Below are 17,088 nucleotides of genomic sequence, written 5' to 3'. Positions count from 1 at the left end.
CTTGCCTAACTAAGATTGGTTCCAGTTGGTGTACACTAGCTGCATGTAGGGTTTGCTTGTTTTTGCATCTCTTGATGGTTTCTCAGTGTGTGGATATAGTTTTCTGTGTCTTAACAATATTTTAATCGACAATTCAGTTTTATTTGAAGTTTCATACCATGGCAAACGTTTATTTGCTACTGGTATTGCCTGTCTATTATGTCATTAACTTCCAACAAAAGTAAAAAACCTTTAACTTTGGTAACTTATTAGCTATAGTCACTAAGTTGCAACCTGTCAGATAGTGACCTTTGTGAAATGGGTATTTCAGATATACATAGAGTATAAAGTTATGGAGAATTTGCTAAAGAATGAATTGTTTGTTTCTAGCTTATTATATGGAAGTTAGGTTAGTCCCAAGCGGTCACTCATATGAAGTGACAAGTCATTGTAAATAAAGGTCTTTGATGTTAATGCTAAAGTTTTCCATCAAGCGAGTGTTGTTGGTAGCTCACTATCAGCTCTAGTTTATTTTCAGTTTTGGAGCTAGATTTGGAGTAAACACTAGCCTGTACAATGTTATCACAATGTCCTAGGCAATCAGTAAGCATAGGAAATCTGAAAAGATGCACTGTGTGATTGCATTTCTTGTCGTACATAATGGGCATATTGTGGTTGACTAAATTTTAAATGACGTTGAGTGACTTGAGTTGTTGGTGTATTGTAAATCTCAACACTTTTGGTGTCCTTGGTTCTTGCACCCCCCCCAGACCACTCTATGGCCAAAGACGTGGGAGCAAGATTGAGAGAGGCTCTGAAAATGCAGCTGGCCATCATCCATGAGCGTATAGAGGCCAAAAAGATAGCCAAGATGGCACTTGCTGAGGTTAGAAACATCCTAGCCGAGGAGGAGGAGGAGAAGTTAATGGACCAGAAGAGAGAGGAGACACGGGCTAAGGCTTGGGAAAGAGTGGAGGCCCGTTTAAAAGAGGAGGATATGAGAGTAGATAGGGAAATGGAAAAAGCCAAGGAGAGGGCAAAGAAGGAAAGGGATGACCTGACCGAGAGGGAAGAGGTGAGAAAGCAAAACAAAGAAGAGGATGAGTGGGGAGAGAACCTAGAGAGGGAGAATAAAGTCTCTATGTCAAAGGTGGCAAGTAAGGGGCATTCAAAGTCCAAAAAGAAGTCAAGCAAGTCCTCGGTTTAGGATAAGATGTGAGTTCCTGATGAATCTGCGCTGTGATGAGGACCTGTAGCTGGAGCTGCTCATTGTGTTGATGTAAAAATATCTTGAAATGGAAATCACTCTTAAAGGAATGTGCCTATGTCTGTCAACATAAGGAAAAATTGACAATGTTTGCAGAGCATCAAATGATTAGCAATTTTCTTTGTAGTTAATGTTTTTGTGGCAATCTTTCAGGATAAGACATGAACACAAAATATAGTATTTAATCTTCTCTCCTGTGTTTACTTGATATTTATCTCACTTAATTACATCAACCACTATTTAAGGATAAAAATTCTGTCGATTGTTAATAAACCTGATAAATCTGAAATTGCAGCCCTTTTTTGTGGATTTGAAAAACATGGTCATACTTATTAGCAAAATTACATTGTGGCTTTCAACAACAGAAACCTAGCTGTGAATCTGATTTGAAGTATGTGTGTGAGTACGTGTGTGGATGCCTGAAACCTGAATTTCCTATCACCTATCCTTTCCCTCACATCTACACATTTAAGGCACTGCTTTACAATATAGCTCTAGAACAAAAGTAAATTAAGTCTGTCTTAAGGTTGAAAATAAGGTTGGACTTATATTATTCATTAAAGTTGTAGTTTGCAAAACTGTGTCTTTATAATATTAATGTGTTGGGTATTGCAATGTAAGATTGATTAATTTTCTAATTTATTTAAGATTTTTTTTGTGGGATGGGGGAGGCAATAAACCTGCCTTTTTGGATTGTTGGAAATAAGTAATCTAAAAATAGTAGTCACATAAACATGTTTCATTTCCATATCAAGCAGAATTTCTTGTCATATAAGTTGTTTATGATATGTAATAATAACAATGTTTTGTACCGATTTCAGAATGATTTGTACTCAGATTTTTAAAATGGGGGAAATTGAATATTACCTTACACTTTTAAACCTATAATATGTAAATAACATTACTAAAATTCACACCCACCTATGCAACACTTAGGACTGAAAGATAAGGTTACTGCTGTGGAGGAGCCAGCAAAAGAAGAAGCACAAGCAGCACCTGTGGAGCAAGGTATGTCGCTCAAATTGTAAGATAAAATGGCAGATCATAATTTTAAAACCAGGTTATTTATGGACATAATACATCCACAAATCCAATAAATGTGTCATGAAATAAAACTAAACCCAATTATCATATCTTGTTGGTTGATGGTAAAAGTTATGGATGTGGAAAGATGCAAATGCTGAGGGAATACATTTTGTCCCCAAATTGTGGAGGTGGCAGATTGTTCATGTTAAAAGTTCTGACTTGAGTTGATGCTCTTCCATGAGAAGCTATCCAAACAGTAGCTGTTGATCTGTATTAGGCACACTACAGTACAGTACACTACTTAAGATACACAGATTGCCAGACGTGACACCCATATGCACTGTTTTATCGTACAGGAAAACAGATTTGGTGTCCATTTGCAGTTGTACTCATACGTTTACTTACCGTGGCTGAATTTGTAAAATGTGAATTTGTAAAATGTACTGTTTTAAGAAAACTGGAGTGATAAGGCAAAATGCGTAACTTTTATTTAAATGGGATTCAAATTAAACCATAAGGCATCACAGAATAAACATGATCACAATTAGGAACTGCTAGTGAAGAGTGCATATCTATGGCTTTTGTTTACTGTTAATAAGCGACATCTTGGAAATTCAAACTTGGTGGTACTGAGGGTTTAAACGAGCTGACAAGTACAAGTATTCAGGATGCGTTCCATTTGCAACTACCTGCTCATAACTGGAGAAAACGATTTAAGAGTACAAATAGAATGCACCAGTATTACAAGCATGTCAGGAGGGAAACTTGACCTTGAGGGCCAGGGTGTAGGCCTATGTGTTTGTATATTGTCAGGTCAAACATTCAAGGGTAGGCTATGTCAACTTTTGATCAGGGCCATTTGGGTGATTTCAGTTATCATTGTTTTAAAAAGAGCACACACACTAATTATGATGATGGATTCACCTGGCCACTACCCCTAAATTAAAGAGTTTTTCTGCATGTCCAGTCATATTTTCCAAAAGCTTTCCAAAATAATTTCATAAATTCTGCCAGGGTATATGAACTTATGTATTCTCAACACTGCAGCCACTTCCATTTTGGGACAACTTGGTGAAAACAAAAGAATGGACAACTGAAGTGAATTAAAAGATGACATCAAATATTCTGTTCTGTTCATTTTTCTATGAGCCAGCTGGTAGTTTGTAGGGGCACTCACTCAATCCAGCTGTCGTCAACTTCAGACAGTAACACTGTTGCCTTTCCATCTAGCTCATCAGAGTAGTTTAATACATTTCAGTGAACAAATACAACTGCATCTGGTTTCACCAAGTGCAGCCCATAGACGGCAGTTTATGTCAAGAGAAAATTACATGACGTGGCAATGTCAAGAATAGCATTCATTCTGCAGTCGCCTGTTCCAGAAGTCTGCAAGCACAAATATCTTGAATGCTGCAAATGCTTCTATTGCATGGTCTTCTGTCCACTGGCTTTTGTCCTTGGGCTGCTGATTGCAACATGTTATACTCAGCAAAGTAGAATTTGCGCTTATCTAGTTTATTATTAACTATGTACATGAAGATTGTGTGTTCAATGTGTTCACCTGTCATGTAGAATCATTTTCCCTGTATCTAAGGCTTTAAACATGAGTGTGCGCCGCAACTACGAAGCTGATTAAATGAATTCATGCTTGCACAGCATTTGGTATGTTGCAAGTCTAGTTTATCACACTTATCTGACAAACTGGTCCTGTGGTGAAACAAATGATGTCTCTTTCTCCCTGCCCCTTTTGGGTTAACTGTGTAACAATTCTTTCTTTGTGTTTTATTCTAATAATACTTATAAATAATAACATTATTCTTACCAATAGTGCCTGAGCCAGAACCTGTTGAGGAGACACAGCCCACAGAAGAGGAGGCAGTTCCAGGTGAGTGTAAAATGGGAGGTTTGTTAGTTTAGAAGAGCGGGCTTAATGACACATTTTTCTTTTTGAGCTTATTTTATTTATTTTAATTGTGTGTTGTTTGGCATAGCTGCCTAAATGAAAGCTGTATCTCATGGGGAAAACTCTGTTATGATCTTGAAGTGAAATAGACAAAATCATAGTTGCTGATTGTTCTTCTGTGTATTTTCTACATTTACTTATTCTGCTGGTGGTAATACTAAAACCAACCTCTGGACTAGTCGAGTTCCACTTAATGTGTACTCACCACACTTATTCCAGCGGTAGGGGAGAAGTGTAATGGAATGTCAAATGGTTGAAGAGGACTTATTTCTAAAAGAACCTGGAACACTTCCAAAATTCATTCAAGTTTCTTAGTAATATACACATTTAATTGTATTAATCCAAACTACTACACATTTTACTTCTGAAAATACTCTAAATTGTTGTATAATTTCATGCAGTGAATGAAGAATAGTTGCGGGTCTTTAAGTTCCTTAAACTGTGGTTCCAAATGTTTGCACATTCAAATTGCATGTAATATTGTGACATGCAATATTGTGACTTGAATGTTTTAATGACTAATTGTAGAGCCAGGGCCATTAGAGGAGCCTGAACCAGAGGTGGTGGAACCTGAACAAGTGGATGTGCAGCCGCCAGAAGTTGTAGAAGATGAGCCTGAGGTTCTAGAAGAGGAGCAAGAGATTATTGAAGAGGAGGTAGAGGTTCCAGAGGAAGAACCTGTAGTCCTGGAGGAGGAACCGGAGCTTAAAGAGGAGCCTGAAGCAGAGGCTGTGGAGGCGGCTCCAGTGGAGTTGGAAGTAGAAGCTGCTCCTGAGGTAGTGGCGGAGGAGGCAACTGAAGAGTCCGCTCCAGTTGAAGAGGCTGATGCTGTTGAGGAGCCAGTGGAAGAACCGGTTGAAGAGGCAGAATCCACTGATGAAGCTGTTGAAGAACCAGAGGAGGAGGCCACACATGTAGAGGAGGAGGCCGCGCTGGTAGAGGAGGAGGCCGCACATGTAGAGGAGGAGGCCGTGCCTGTGGAGGAGGAGGCCGCACATGTAGAGGAGGAGGCCGCGCCTGTGGAGGAGGAGGCCGCACATGTAGAGGAGGAGGCCGCGCTGGTAGAGGAGGAGGCCGCGCTGGTAGAGGAGGAGGCCGCACATGTAGAGGAGGAGGCCGCACATGTGGAGGAGGAGGCCGCGCCTGTGGAGGAGGAGGCCGCGCCTGTGGAGGAGGAGGCCGCGCCTGTGGAGGAGGAGGCCGCGCCTGTGGAGGAGGAGGCCGCGCCTGTGGAGGAGGAGGCCGCGCCTGTGGAAGAAGAGGCCGCGCCTGTGGAAGAAGAGGCCGCGCCTGTGGAGGAGGAGGCGGCGTCTGTAGAGGAGGAAGTTGCACCAGCAGAGGAGGAGGCAGTAACAGATGAAGCTGTTGAGCAAGCTGAACCAGTTGAAGCTGTTGAACAAGCTGAACCAGTTGAAGCTATTGAGAAGGACACACCTATAAAAGATGCCATAGAATTGCCCACAGATGAAGAGTCTGTTGGTGAAGAGTTTTCTGAAGAAGAGGCAGAGGCCGACCAAGCAGGTTAGTTCAACTAATTTGTTTTGAAATGTAAATGTCTACTGTAGCATATGGATGTAGCATAACACAGAACATTGTCTTAAGAATAAGGAGGAAAGTCTTGCAAATGACAATCTCTGTTCTTTTCAGAGGACACAGCAGAAGATCTGGCTCAAGAGGAGGCCTTTGTGCCTGATTCTGAACTTACAGAGGAAGCGGGTTAGCATATTCATATTCACTCACATGCATGTGTACACACGCACACAGGATGCTGTAAGTGCTATGGGAAGCCCTTTTAGCATTTCATTTTGATGGACAACAGTTCCCTTTATAGCAACTACAATTAGTTGCAGTAGTTGAACTAGTGAGAGCCCAAATTGTCACTTGTCACTACTCAAACTAGTCACACTAGGTTAAGTCTAAGTTAAGTAATAGAGATGCACCGATATGGAAGTGTAGGGCCGATAACGTTAACCGATATTTATCGGTCTGTTGTGGCAGAGGGAAATTATGGTGTTACAGCAGCAATTAATAATATAAACATATATCACACATATACATACATACAAGTTAAAAAATAAATACAATTGGATATAGTCTCTGTTAAAGAGGTTGTAAACTGCATTGTCTCTCAGCATAAGATTTTTCTCTCACGGCACAAAGGGGAGTTGTAAATAGTTATGGCAGTGGGCAGCAATGATTTTCTATATGTTCCAGCGAAGTAAGTTGTAATTTTCCCAGGCTGATTTTGTTTCCAACCAAACTAAACACATAGGTTTGCCTTTGAATTCTGTGAAAAAATCATCTGTTAACTATATTGCCTAAAAGGTATGATTCTCTTTCTTTATAAACCGCCCATAGTTCTCTGTCTCTCTTCCTCGCTGGCTGTAGTGAGTGAAGCAAGCGCGAGCCCACTGCGCTTTTATATAGGAAGCACCCTCTATCTGTGGATCATATCACTACAATAAGGATCTATTTCAGATGTGGTGAAACCAATATTTTAATATTTGATAATTAATCCGCGGGCCGCACTGCTTGAGGAAGAGGGCCGCATGCGGCCTGCGGGCCACCAGTTTCCAATCCCTGCTTTAGTAAATACAGTGAGCATTTCATTGTGCGTGGTCTGTAAAGGAGAATATTGTAGGCAATATCTGATTTATTTTTGAATGTAATTGATATGACTTTGATTGTTTGATATTGTAGAGGAGGAGATGGCAGATGAGCCCCAAGAAGAAGTATTGGGTGAGTAGATGAGGAACCACAGAAATCTGAAGTCTGTACATTCCATTTAGATCCTTTGCTGGATGAAATGTGTTATAGGAACTGTGCAGGTCTCAATAAAAAAAAAAATGTTTTACAATTCTTTAACACTAAGCTGATAAATGTTTCTGATCTTTACTAAAGGTATTCTTTGTCTATTCGAACTTGATACTAAATGGACTGTGTCTAAGTGTGTGTACTGTGTACTGTAAACAGTAGTGGAGTTTTAAAATGATGTTCCCTCCATAGAAGAGTTTCAGCCAGAGGAACAGCTTCAAGATGAGCCCTCAGGTACAGTATTACTAATTGAATTGTTGCATGGAGATGTTTGATCTGTACTGTGTGGGATCGATTGTATTATTTGCCATGATTTTCTAATATTTTTTGTCATGTATGGCATGTACAGTGCATACGGAAAGTATTTATCTACATTTTGTTATGTTTCAGACTCATCTTGAAATGAAACTTTTTTTTTTTTCTTCTCTGCAATCTACACACAATACTCCACAACAAAAACAGGTGTTTGGAGTATTTCAGTCTTTTATTTTTTATAAATTTACAAAACACTCAAATTACATAAGTATTCAGACCCTTTGTTATGACGCTTGTAATTGAGCTCTGGTGCATCCTACTTCAATCAAGTTGTAGAAGCATCTCAAGGGTCTACCTGTGCCTAAATGAATTCACTGGACATTATTAGAAGAGGCACACTTCTCTTTATATAAAAGAATAAAGAGACCCCCCCCCCCCCCCCAGGCCTGATTGGTTGAGTGATGCACTGATGTTTGTTTGTCCTTCTTTACACTTCTTTCCTTTCCTTCTTTACAAGCGTCATAACAAAGGGTCTGAATACTTTTGTAAATAGAAGACTGAAATATTCCATTCACATGATACTCCAAACACCTGTTTTTTGGAGTGTTGGAGTATTGTGTGAAGATTGATGAGAAAAAAATTAATTGAATCCATTTTGTCTGAAGCATAACAAAATGAGGAAAAAGTGAAGCGCTGTGAATACTTTTTATATGCACTTGTATGCTTGGAAATGTGTAAATAAAGATAATTTCAGTTGAGTATTTTACACTACATGTGATCAGCTTTCCTTAAAACTCTTCTTTGGCCTGTTTCCAAAGATTATATAACCATAGCTTACAGGCTTTTCATGAGCATTACCACAGCAGATAAGTTAATTAGCAACCATTGTTAATTCAGGGAAGATTGACTGAGCATTGAACTATTTGAGAGCAAGGTATTTACGTGTATTAACCGTATGTTATTTGCACACCTATGAAATGGCTCCAATTTTTTTAGCCATATCACACTTGTATATTAATTCGCCAAACTCGTTGTGAAGTTTAAATTAACTGTCACGTTGCGTCCAAACTGTAAAATACAGATGTTAAGAACATAGCAACATTGTAGCATATGAAGGAGGTGGCTTTTAGCTAGTTGCATGGCAGTAGGCCAAGTAAAATAGCGATGTTTCAAAGCTAAGGTTCATCAGAATCCTGGGATAGGCACTTGACAACGGGAGAGATGGAACTAACGACTGGCCTTTGGCCAGCAAACATCCATTTAGAACAGCAGTTTGTCCTGCAAGTTGATATGTGGCGGAAAGAAGTAGTTCTACAAACAAGACCGTTTTAGCTATTAAAACGTTTACATTGTAACAGGAAATGAACACAACGCAAGTGCCAACAGTGTAATAAGTGGGATAATGGAGTCCGGCGTTCGGTTCACAGAAATAAATGCACTTACGAGGTGTAATTAAGCGGCCCTCCACTATGCGTCAGGGAGTTTTACAACCTCGAACGTGCATTTATTTCTGTGAACCGAACGCCGTGTCGTCCATTACCCCTGACATCACCAACAACAATATGATATAAAAGCCAAATAAAAAAAATGTCTTATTCCTTAGAAGTAAAGTAGAAAGGTAACTTGCCTAGTAGTGTTTTTCCCTTCTGTCATAGGGAGAAGGCCATCCTACACTGGTAAAGTTTACAGGAATGTGTTCTAAAACCATCCCCAATAAAAAAGCTTGGAGAACTGTGGTAAACTGTGTTGAGTGATTTTAGTGTGGAAGGGTCTGTATGCGTATTATTTTTTTTATGAAAATTAAATTACTTTTAAAAAAGGTAATTTAATGTAAAACATTTTTTTTTTAAATTTCGGCAAACAGGCATTTGGCTAGATAAAAAAATAAGTTGGCCATCAGATGTACAGAAAATTTTATTTATAGGCGGTTCATTCATACCTGTATGATATTGTATAAAAATATCTCCATTGTAGTCTTGTACTGTCTGAAAACCAACCTACACTGTTGAATGGAGAACAAGCGAAACATTGTTTTATCTATCCATGAAACCCACAATTCACACTTGTTAAAAGGGAAAATCTATCAATGCACTGCCACAATGATGGAAGAATCACTCGGCGTCATGACGTTGGGAAATAGGCTCCCAACGTCATGACTCTCCGCTGGTGGAATTCCCTCTTTTGGCTGAATAATACAACGTCTTAAGGGTCTTCCACCTGTATTTCACTTGTTCAGACATATGTTGATAGCCAGCCTCATTAAGTTTTTTACAAATCTTTTTAAAAATGTCGCTATTACGACATTTTCTCCTGTTGATGAACTCCATGACATTTGCATGATTGCAAGACAGAAGTTTGTCTCCTCGTCTTTCCAAAAGTGTGCGCGTTTTTTCGCCATGATTAGGAAAGTGTGTGAGAGAGAATTGGTTCATTTTATCCTAATTCTGTGTGAACTGAGCATGCGCAGGCATACAACACTCTTCCTTCTGGGATCATATTCTGTTTAAGGTGTTTTCATGACCCAATATTCCGTTTAAAACAGGCATATGCTAGGGCAGTGGTTCTCAAACTGGGGGTCGCCAAAAATATTGGAGGGGTCGCGAAATGATTTGCAAAGGTTTGTAAAGGTTTTTAGTCAAAGGCTGCAATTGACATAGCTAATGCCTTTTATGTTGACATAGCCTACCTATGAGAGAAGACATTTTCTGCCTCTGCTTTCAATGCCCATCTCCTCTCCCATTTCGAAACCAAATTCCGCCAGTTAGAGAGAAGGGAGTCGCGAGACTTGGCCCATGTTTTTTGGGGGGTCGCCAGACAAAAAGTTTAAGAACCACTGTGCTAGGGTGTGCAAATGGTTTATTAGTAAACTGAATACGGTCTTTCTTAGTTTATTTCAATCAGAATAAGGTGCTTACAAAACACGCATATTCGGTTTATTCCCAATAAACTGATTTGAAACCGTTTATTGGTTGCATGGAACCGCGCTCACTGAAAGAGTAGATCTCAGACACACTGAGTGTTGGTTAAGTGCATTGAATCTTTAGTTAGCTTATGCCAAAAAATGCTTGTTCCTTCTTTGGTTTCAAGTATGCAAATCTAGAAGATAAGTGGTTATTTTCTTTTGTCTGCTCGGTTTTCAGTCTTCCTTGCTCAGAATTGGGATAGGCTGTTACCTGACCTAAGCTAGCTAAATGTTAGTTACTACATGTGTGATAATTTGATCAAGTCCCAAGAGTTTGAAAGTCATGCCTTTAAGCTTGTTGACTGTGTTGAACCCAGTGTCTTACTCACTTCACATATGCATTGTTAGTATTAGAAATAATGACCGTGACGAACATGAAAATGTCTTCATGTTTTAATGAATATTTTTATTTGTTTGTAGAAACGTAAAACTTGAGTGCCTGCTGAGGGTCAGAAAGCATGAGGACCTGTCCACATCACATTCCACTGAACCTGAGCAGCTGCCCATTCCCACCATCAAAAAAACAAGAGGAAACTAGTGCTGTTAAATTTTCTTTGATACATAATTTCAATACTATTTTAGGGGGTGGCATTTGTTTATTTGATAGCTCACAGTTCTGAGCTAAGTTTTCTTTCTTTTTTTTTATTAGTTCTCTTTAGGTTGAGTTCAGTTTGCTGTAGAATCTCCTAACATCTTTTGCCAGGAACCAACATTCCCCATAGACCGTTTTTAATATTTTCGTTGAAAGAGTTGTTTTAGCTTTTGTTTTCTTTCCTGTGTATACGGCAGAGGTACATGTTGCTTTGCTATTTCCATTCTTCACATTATCACTCAAATGTAGTTCAGTGGTTAAAAATCTTAAACTGAACGGTGTCTCACTTTGGAATGTTAAAACCAAGGTTTGTCCATTTAATGTGAAGCTACTATGCAAAGCTGCACTGATCTGAGCAGTGAATCTGAGCAGTGATGTTTTTGTATTACCAGTATAAACTGAGTCTACACTTCATGTTAATGCATATCAAAGGCATGTTTATGCTGGCAGGTTAACTTGGATATTTCTTCAGGTTTTCTGTGTATGAGGGTGTATGTAAAGGTTTGTGTGCAAGTGTGAGCAAAATATTTTGCTGAACAATCATTTCTAAGGTGTGTGTGGGGGGTGGGGGGGGGGGGGGGGTGGGTGAACGGGTGCGCGTGCTAATATGAGACACCATTTTTCTCTGTGATTTGAGTCTTACTTTTTCATCACCCACTAGATCCTCCTTAGACCTTTTTCAATACTGTAAGTTTGCTGTACATACTGGGGAACTTAACACTGCTAGATCTAGTTAAATGTGCTCATGGTCTTGTCAAGCTATTGTATTGGCAATCAAAGAGCCCATTATCTGTATTTTACCTCTTTTCATCTGTTCTGACTCAATGTACCTATATATCTCATGACCTGTTGAAGATACCACTGCTCTGACTAAAGGTGGGTATGTAAATGAGACTCTTTACCAGTACCTCTTGTATGGTGAAACTTTTAAAAGCTTTTATGATTTCAGCCACAGGCTGGGCCCAGCTGTGTGGTTTGATACAAGCTTTGTGTGACTGAGTGCGGGAAAGTAGTAAATCCATGTGAAATGTCTTTACATGGTCAATGGCATATGTTGAGGATGACCTAACTAGGTATGCATTCAGGAGTGACTCATCATGTATAAATTATCAAGACCATGAGTTGACACCATGAATGTGCTGATTGTAGACCATTTCACCCCATTGTGTCGTAAACACCTTCCGTGTGCAACAGAAGATGAATTGTTTGTCTTGTGTCTTAGTTTTGATACTGCATGTTTGCCTTTCTAAAAATCCAAGACAAACTAAAATAAATGCTGTCAAGATTTAGAAGGGAATGCGACAGCCCTGAGGCTCTAAAATCTCTCCGGAAGTGTAACTACACTTAATGTGCTCTAATGTGTTTGAAGTTTTCAATGTCAGGTGTGTTTTAAATTCACATCGGGCTACTTCGAGAGACTAATACTATTTTGACCTCAAAAGTCTGTCTAGAAGGAAACTCAACATGTCTAATCTCTATGCTGGCCCCTGAAGTATTTTTGCTGTGGTTTCAGCTGTGCTCTCCCCCTCGTGTTAGCATTTTGTGTACATTGTGTTTGTATGGGGCCTGCCAGAATAAATGTTGTCTGTGTGATAAGACTTAAGGAACTAATGCATTGCAAAATCTCTTCCGAGGAATTAGACAGCGGATTCATAACAAGACAAAAAGATTAAACAATTTTTAGGAATTTTCTGTTTTTCTATCACAATAGAATCTTTTCTACTCAACACTTTTGGAAGTCTGTGAATTTTTAATGTGGTGTTTAATTTTACACAAGACAAAGATGGGTCTATTTTAGATTTTTAAACTTTTGGGGCAAAGATTTTCCATTTAATTGTAAAGAAAACAAAGTGTTAATTTTTCAAAGCCATATGTGAAAAGGTGGTGTTTAGCAGCTTAAAATGGATAATTCTACAAGGGAAACACATTACAAAACTAGCAATAACGCAGTCTCATAAGGACATAATTCTTTATTGCATATTTGAACAGGAGTTTTACTCAATAAGCTCCCTATTTCCCTGTGTCAGAGGTTTACAAAGAATCCTGCTGTATAGGCTGACCAATTTTAAGTTATTGTGAATTTTACATTTTTGTCACAACTGTACATTTCTGTTTGAGTACTGCAATAAAGGTTTGGGACAACTGTTCTTTTTTGTCATGCGTGTTTACTCACTATGAGTATTGTTTTCAGAAAACGATAGCATTGGATAGTCTTATCAACGCTTTGATTTTGCTTAGATTTTTACTATTACAGTAAAACAATCCCTATAGGGAATACATAGGATATATTTTGCTACTGAGCTTTTATTGGGGGGCCTTTCTTCTGAGAAGTCTATGGCAGCCCATAGAAAAGTTGTGAAATTTTGCACACCGATTGGGGAAGTTTCATGTCAGCACCTCCACTAATAGGTCAAAGTGGTCATTACATCCATGCACTTAACTTTTAAATCGAATAACCAATTTTGAACATTGATGTATCTTTGGAATCCTTGTATGATGCCGAGTTAAACATGCCCCATGATGAGAATTTCCCATATTGGATTTTATGAAAAACGCTTATAAGTTTTCACAGGTCACAAATTTTGTCCATCTCCATGAAAGATGATCTTCAGACCAAGCCTCACAAAAGATACCTATAGGAAAGGTGTATCCATATTCAAAAGTATTGACTCAATACAGCCAGTAAAACGGAAGTAAGCTCATATCTCAACAAAGCTTTGATGTATGAAGTCCAAACTTGGTAATGGGACTTGTTACCTGATAGTGATCCATTTGGCCTCTATAGGGGCACTGCAATATAAAGTGAGCTCATATCTCAGCAACACTTTGATGTATGAAGTCCAAACTTGGTACAGGGACATGGTAGGTCATTGTGACGACACACTAGGAAATTGCCATCATTTGGCCTCTATAGGGGGTGCTGCAATACAGGAAGTGAGCTCATGTCTCAGCAATGCTTTGATGTATCAAGTTCAAACTTGGTACAAGGACATGATAACTGATTGTGAGGGCACAGTAGGAAATTGGTATCATTTGGCGGATACATTTTTTATGTAAAATGTTACATGCATAATTGGCTTCACTCTGATTGGCCAACATCTATGGGCATCTTCCTAGGTATATTGCTAGATTGCTAACAGGGGAGGGAGCATAATAAATGAGAGCAGCTGTGAGGTAGAAATGGAGAGCAGGGGCCTCATTTATAAAAGGGTTGCGTAGAAACCATCCTTCATTTGATCTTAGATCATTTGATCTGATCGTGTGATTCAGAGAAAACGAACGTACGCACAAAAAAACGTGCGTACGCCACCCTTCCAGATGTGCCCATTATAAATCACAAATGAACGTAAACTTGTGCGCAGACGGATGGTTTTAGGTCTCCACCTTGTAACACCCCCTCATCAATATCATTAGCATATGTTTTAATGAAATCAATGGCCTAAAAACTGTAGCTTATGTAAAATGATATATTGAAAACATTGTATAGGCCTAGCCTATGCCATCTGATGTTAACTATATGCGTCAGTTCGAATAGCTTAACTAATTATGTTTTTTCCAGCAAAGCTTTCTGGAAAGAGATCGTAGGGGAGACCGGGGCTGGTTGTCTCACGGGTTGGTTGTCACATTGCTTATTCCAGGCACACTGGGTGATGCTGTGGTAAAATTTTGATATCAAACTGTTACCCTTTGATAGCTTACTCATTTGCACTAGGAATTTTGCTGAGCAGACACACAGCATTGAAGTGAGGAGAACATTTTTAAATTTCATGGGTCAGAGTAAATTTTCATGTTGGTGTTGTTTTTGTATTGAGAGCTTGTAGGATATTAGTAGTTCAAAAACAAAACACTCATTAAAAAGCCAAAGGTAGTAGCTTTATTTTGAGTCATATTTTAGCTATCAAGTTAAAGCCATGTGGCAGCTAGGTTAACATTTTTGTCAAGAGGTCAGTTGGGGATGGTTGTCACATAGCTCGTGGGGTTGGTTGTCACATGTGTTTGTTGTCACTGTGACACAGTTGTCACTGTGTTTGCAACTTTGTTTGCAACTTACATGATAATAAAGAGGTTTTAGCACTGAAAATGATTTTCATTTTATTTCTCAACACAGTAGACAATTCAAGTAACTGATCACCTCCTTTAATCCCATTGTTTAAACATAAGGGGCATTGATGACAACTATCATAGGGGTGGTATTCATATTAAAACTTATTTGCAGTTTCTAGCTTAAAAAACTAAAAAGTTATACATCATTTTTTAAGATCCCATTTTAGCACTGAAATCCCATTGAAACTCTATAGGGACAACCAACCCATTATCCTGTGACAACCAACCCCGTGATGGGGTTGATTGTCACATTGTGTCAGAGTGTCTTTGATGGTTAATTGCTCCCTGTTACAATACATTCTAAAAGTAAAAATTATACACATTTAAAGCCAGGACCCCAAGCTTTCATTTCATGTAGGAATTACTGCTGAAAGAGTTTTTGAAGATGAGCAATTCATGCATGAGTAAAAATTGTGACAACCAACCCCGGTCTCCCCTATGCATCCATGTCCATTGTCCTCTGCTCGCTTTCATTCCTTTTGCTTGCAGTAATGTGAATAATCAACATTTCGTATGTTTAGGCCTACTTTGTAGAAAAAAAATGGGTAGGCCTAGCTTATGAAGGAAAGACCTAGGCCTATATAATCCTGTACGTTATGGTACAGTAGGCTACTGTACGTTTCCAACATGACCCAGGGTAATATGCTGATTTAGCCTACAAAACAGAGGACTAAATTATAAGCGTTATATGTCATGTAGGCTTAACGTTTCTTTTAGGATAGGCTATGTTTTTGCTGAAAAAGTAGCCTAGTTCGCCGTTCATTTTTCATTCATTCTGCATATCTTTGCTATCATTTTCTTTCAATAATGTCCAATGGCTTAAACATTGTCCTTTATTGTTTGCTTTAGGCTTACCTTTATATTTTATCCTACATTATTCAACTCACGTACTGTCATCTGATCTTGGGCACTGCCAGTCAAAAAAAGCAAACAGGTGCGCGCTCTGCACTACGCAACACTAAATTTCTTGCTTTCAGAGGATAACTTCCGTCCCTGGTTGTGTAGGCTATATATGATATAAAATATCTATAGCCTACATTGTATAGCTTACAGTCAAATATTACCTTTCTGTTACGAAGCTGGGAATAGGCCTATGAGCGCAAATAAGGATGTAGTGGAGGCTAAACGCGAATAAACGCAGTTTATCCACCTGAAATTTCAGAAATAGCGTTTAGGCCTACCCACCTCTTATTAGAGTTTATCCACCTCTCAAAAAAGTTTATTCACTTTTAACATTGGAATTTTGAAAATGCATCGCACTTAGACCTCAGATTACTTGCAGTACCCCGGCATTACCACAAGGAAATGGTCGTACGTCAAGTTTGAACCTGACGTGGAGATAAGCACTTTTCCACGTCAAAGACGGTTTTTATAAATCTGAGCGTTGGCATGGATTTGAGCGTACGCACGGTCTAAGATCAAATCTGTGCGTAAGAACGCTTTATAAATGAGGCCCCAGGAAATGACCGCGGATCGGATTCAAACCTGGGTGCCCTGTGGGCATTTTCAAGTTTCGAGTTTTAAAGTTTTATTGTCACATATACTTTGCAGTATAGCGAAATTCTTGTGCCACAGTTGCATTAGTGCAAGAAGGGGTAAATAAACACAGGGGGGCAGTAGGGGAGACCTTAAATAAAGGGAGTTGAAGAAGGTAATTTCAAATATGGTATGGACGCTGCCACTTGCATCACATTCTTTACAACTTAAATTATATCTAAAAATACTAATTTTTCAGTAAGAAAATTAAGTAGATTAGTGCACTGATTTACGTGGGTGTCCCTCAAACAGAGAGAAATGGCTCCTTAAATAACAGATGTTATTTAATCAGCTTGTTTTTTAGCTTAACTTCCAAATTAAGGTAGCCAAAGGGTAAAAAGCCAAAAAGTTTTTCATCTAGATTCAAGGACATAAGTGTGTCATATTTTTAGTAGTGTGAACTGGTGGTGCATGAGGACATGTTGTACCAACTTTGTCCTGGAATTGAGCATTAGGTACGGCCACTAGAGGTCACTAGTAGCATGTTGTGTAAACCTACAGACTTGTTGTGAGGGGTGGCATGTTCAGTTGAGTATCCCTTGTTATTACTGAAATCATTTTTTACAAATTCTCCCAGTTACAGAAGCCTA

General features: G+C 38.9%; 1 protein-coding gene across 3 annotated transcripts in view; it reads left to right on the top strand.

The window, feature by feature from the left end:
* Positions 1-13,005, top strand: part of asph (aspartate beta-hydroxylase) — a 28,700-nt gene extending 15,695 nt beyond the window's left edge. For 2 of the 3 annotated variants that reach the window (XM_076293375.1, XM_076293373.1), the window contains exons 3-9: positions 2,183-2,254; positions 4,101-4,157; positions 4,764-5,756; positions 5,883-5,951; positions 6,936-6,974; positions 7,242-7,283; positions 10,687-13,005. In XM_076293375.1, the coding sequence (XP_076149490.1) occupies positions 2,183-2,254; positions 4,101-4,157; positions 4,764-5,756; positions 5,883-5,951; positions 6,936-6,974; positions 7,242-7,283; positions 10,687-10,694 (1,280 nt within the window). In that variant the 3' untranslated portion in view covers positions 10,695-13,005. The remainder of the gene's footprint in view (positions 1-2,182; positions 2,255-4,100; positions 4,158-4,763; positions 5,757-5,882; positions 5,952-6,935; positions 6,975-7,241; positions 7,284-10,686) is intronic. The other variant, XM_076293376.1, reaches the window with a different exon arrangement.
* Positions 13,006-17,088: the final 4,083 nt, after the last annotated feature.

The sequence above is a fragment of the Alosa pseudoharengus genome, unplaced genomic scaffold (genome assembly GCF_046254945.1).
Source record: "Alosa pseudoharengus isolate Yale_2024_CS ecotype anadromous, Long Island Sound unplaced genomic scaffold, YU_APseudo_1.1 YU_APseudo_1.1_scf_2, whole genome shotgun sequence".
NCBI classification, from domain to species: Eukaryota; Metazoa; Chordata; class Actinopteri; order Clupeiformes; family Clupeidae; genus Alosa; species Alosa pseudoharengus.
This window is presented reverse-complemented; position numbering and strand designations above follow the sequence as displayed.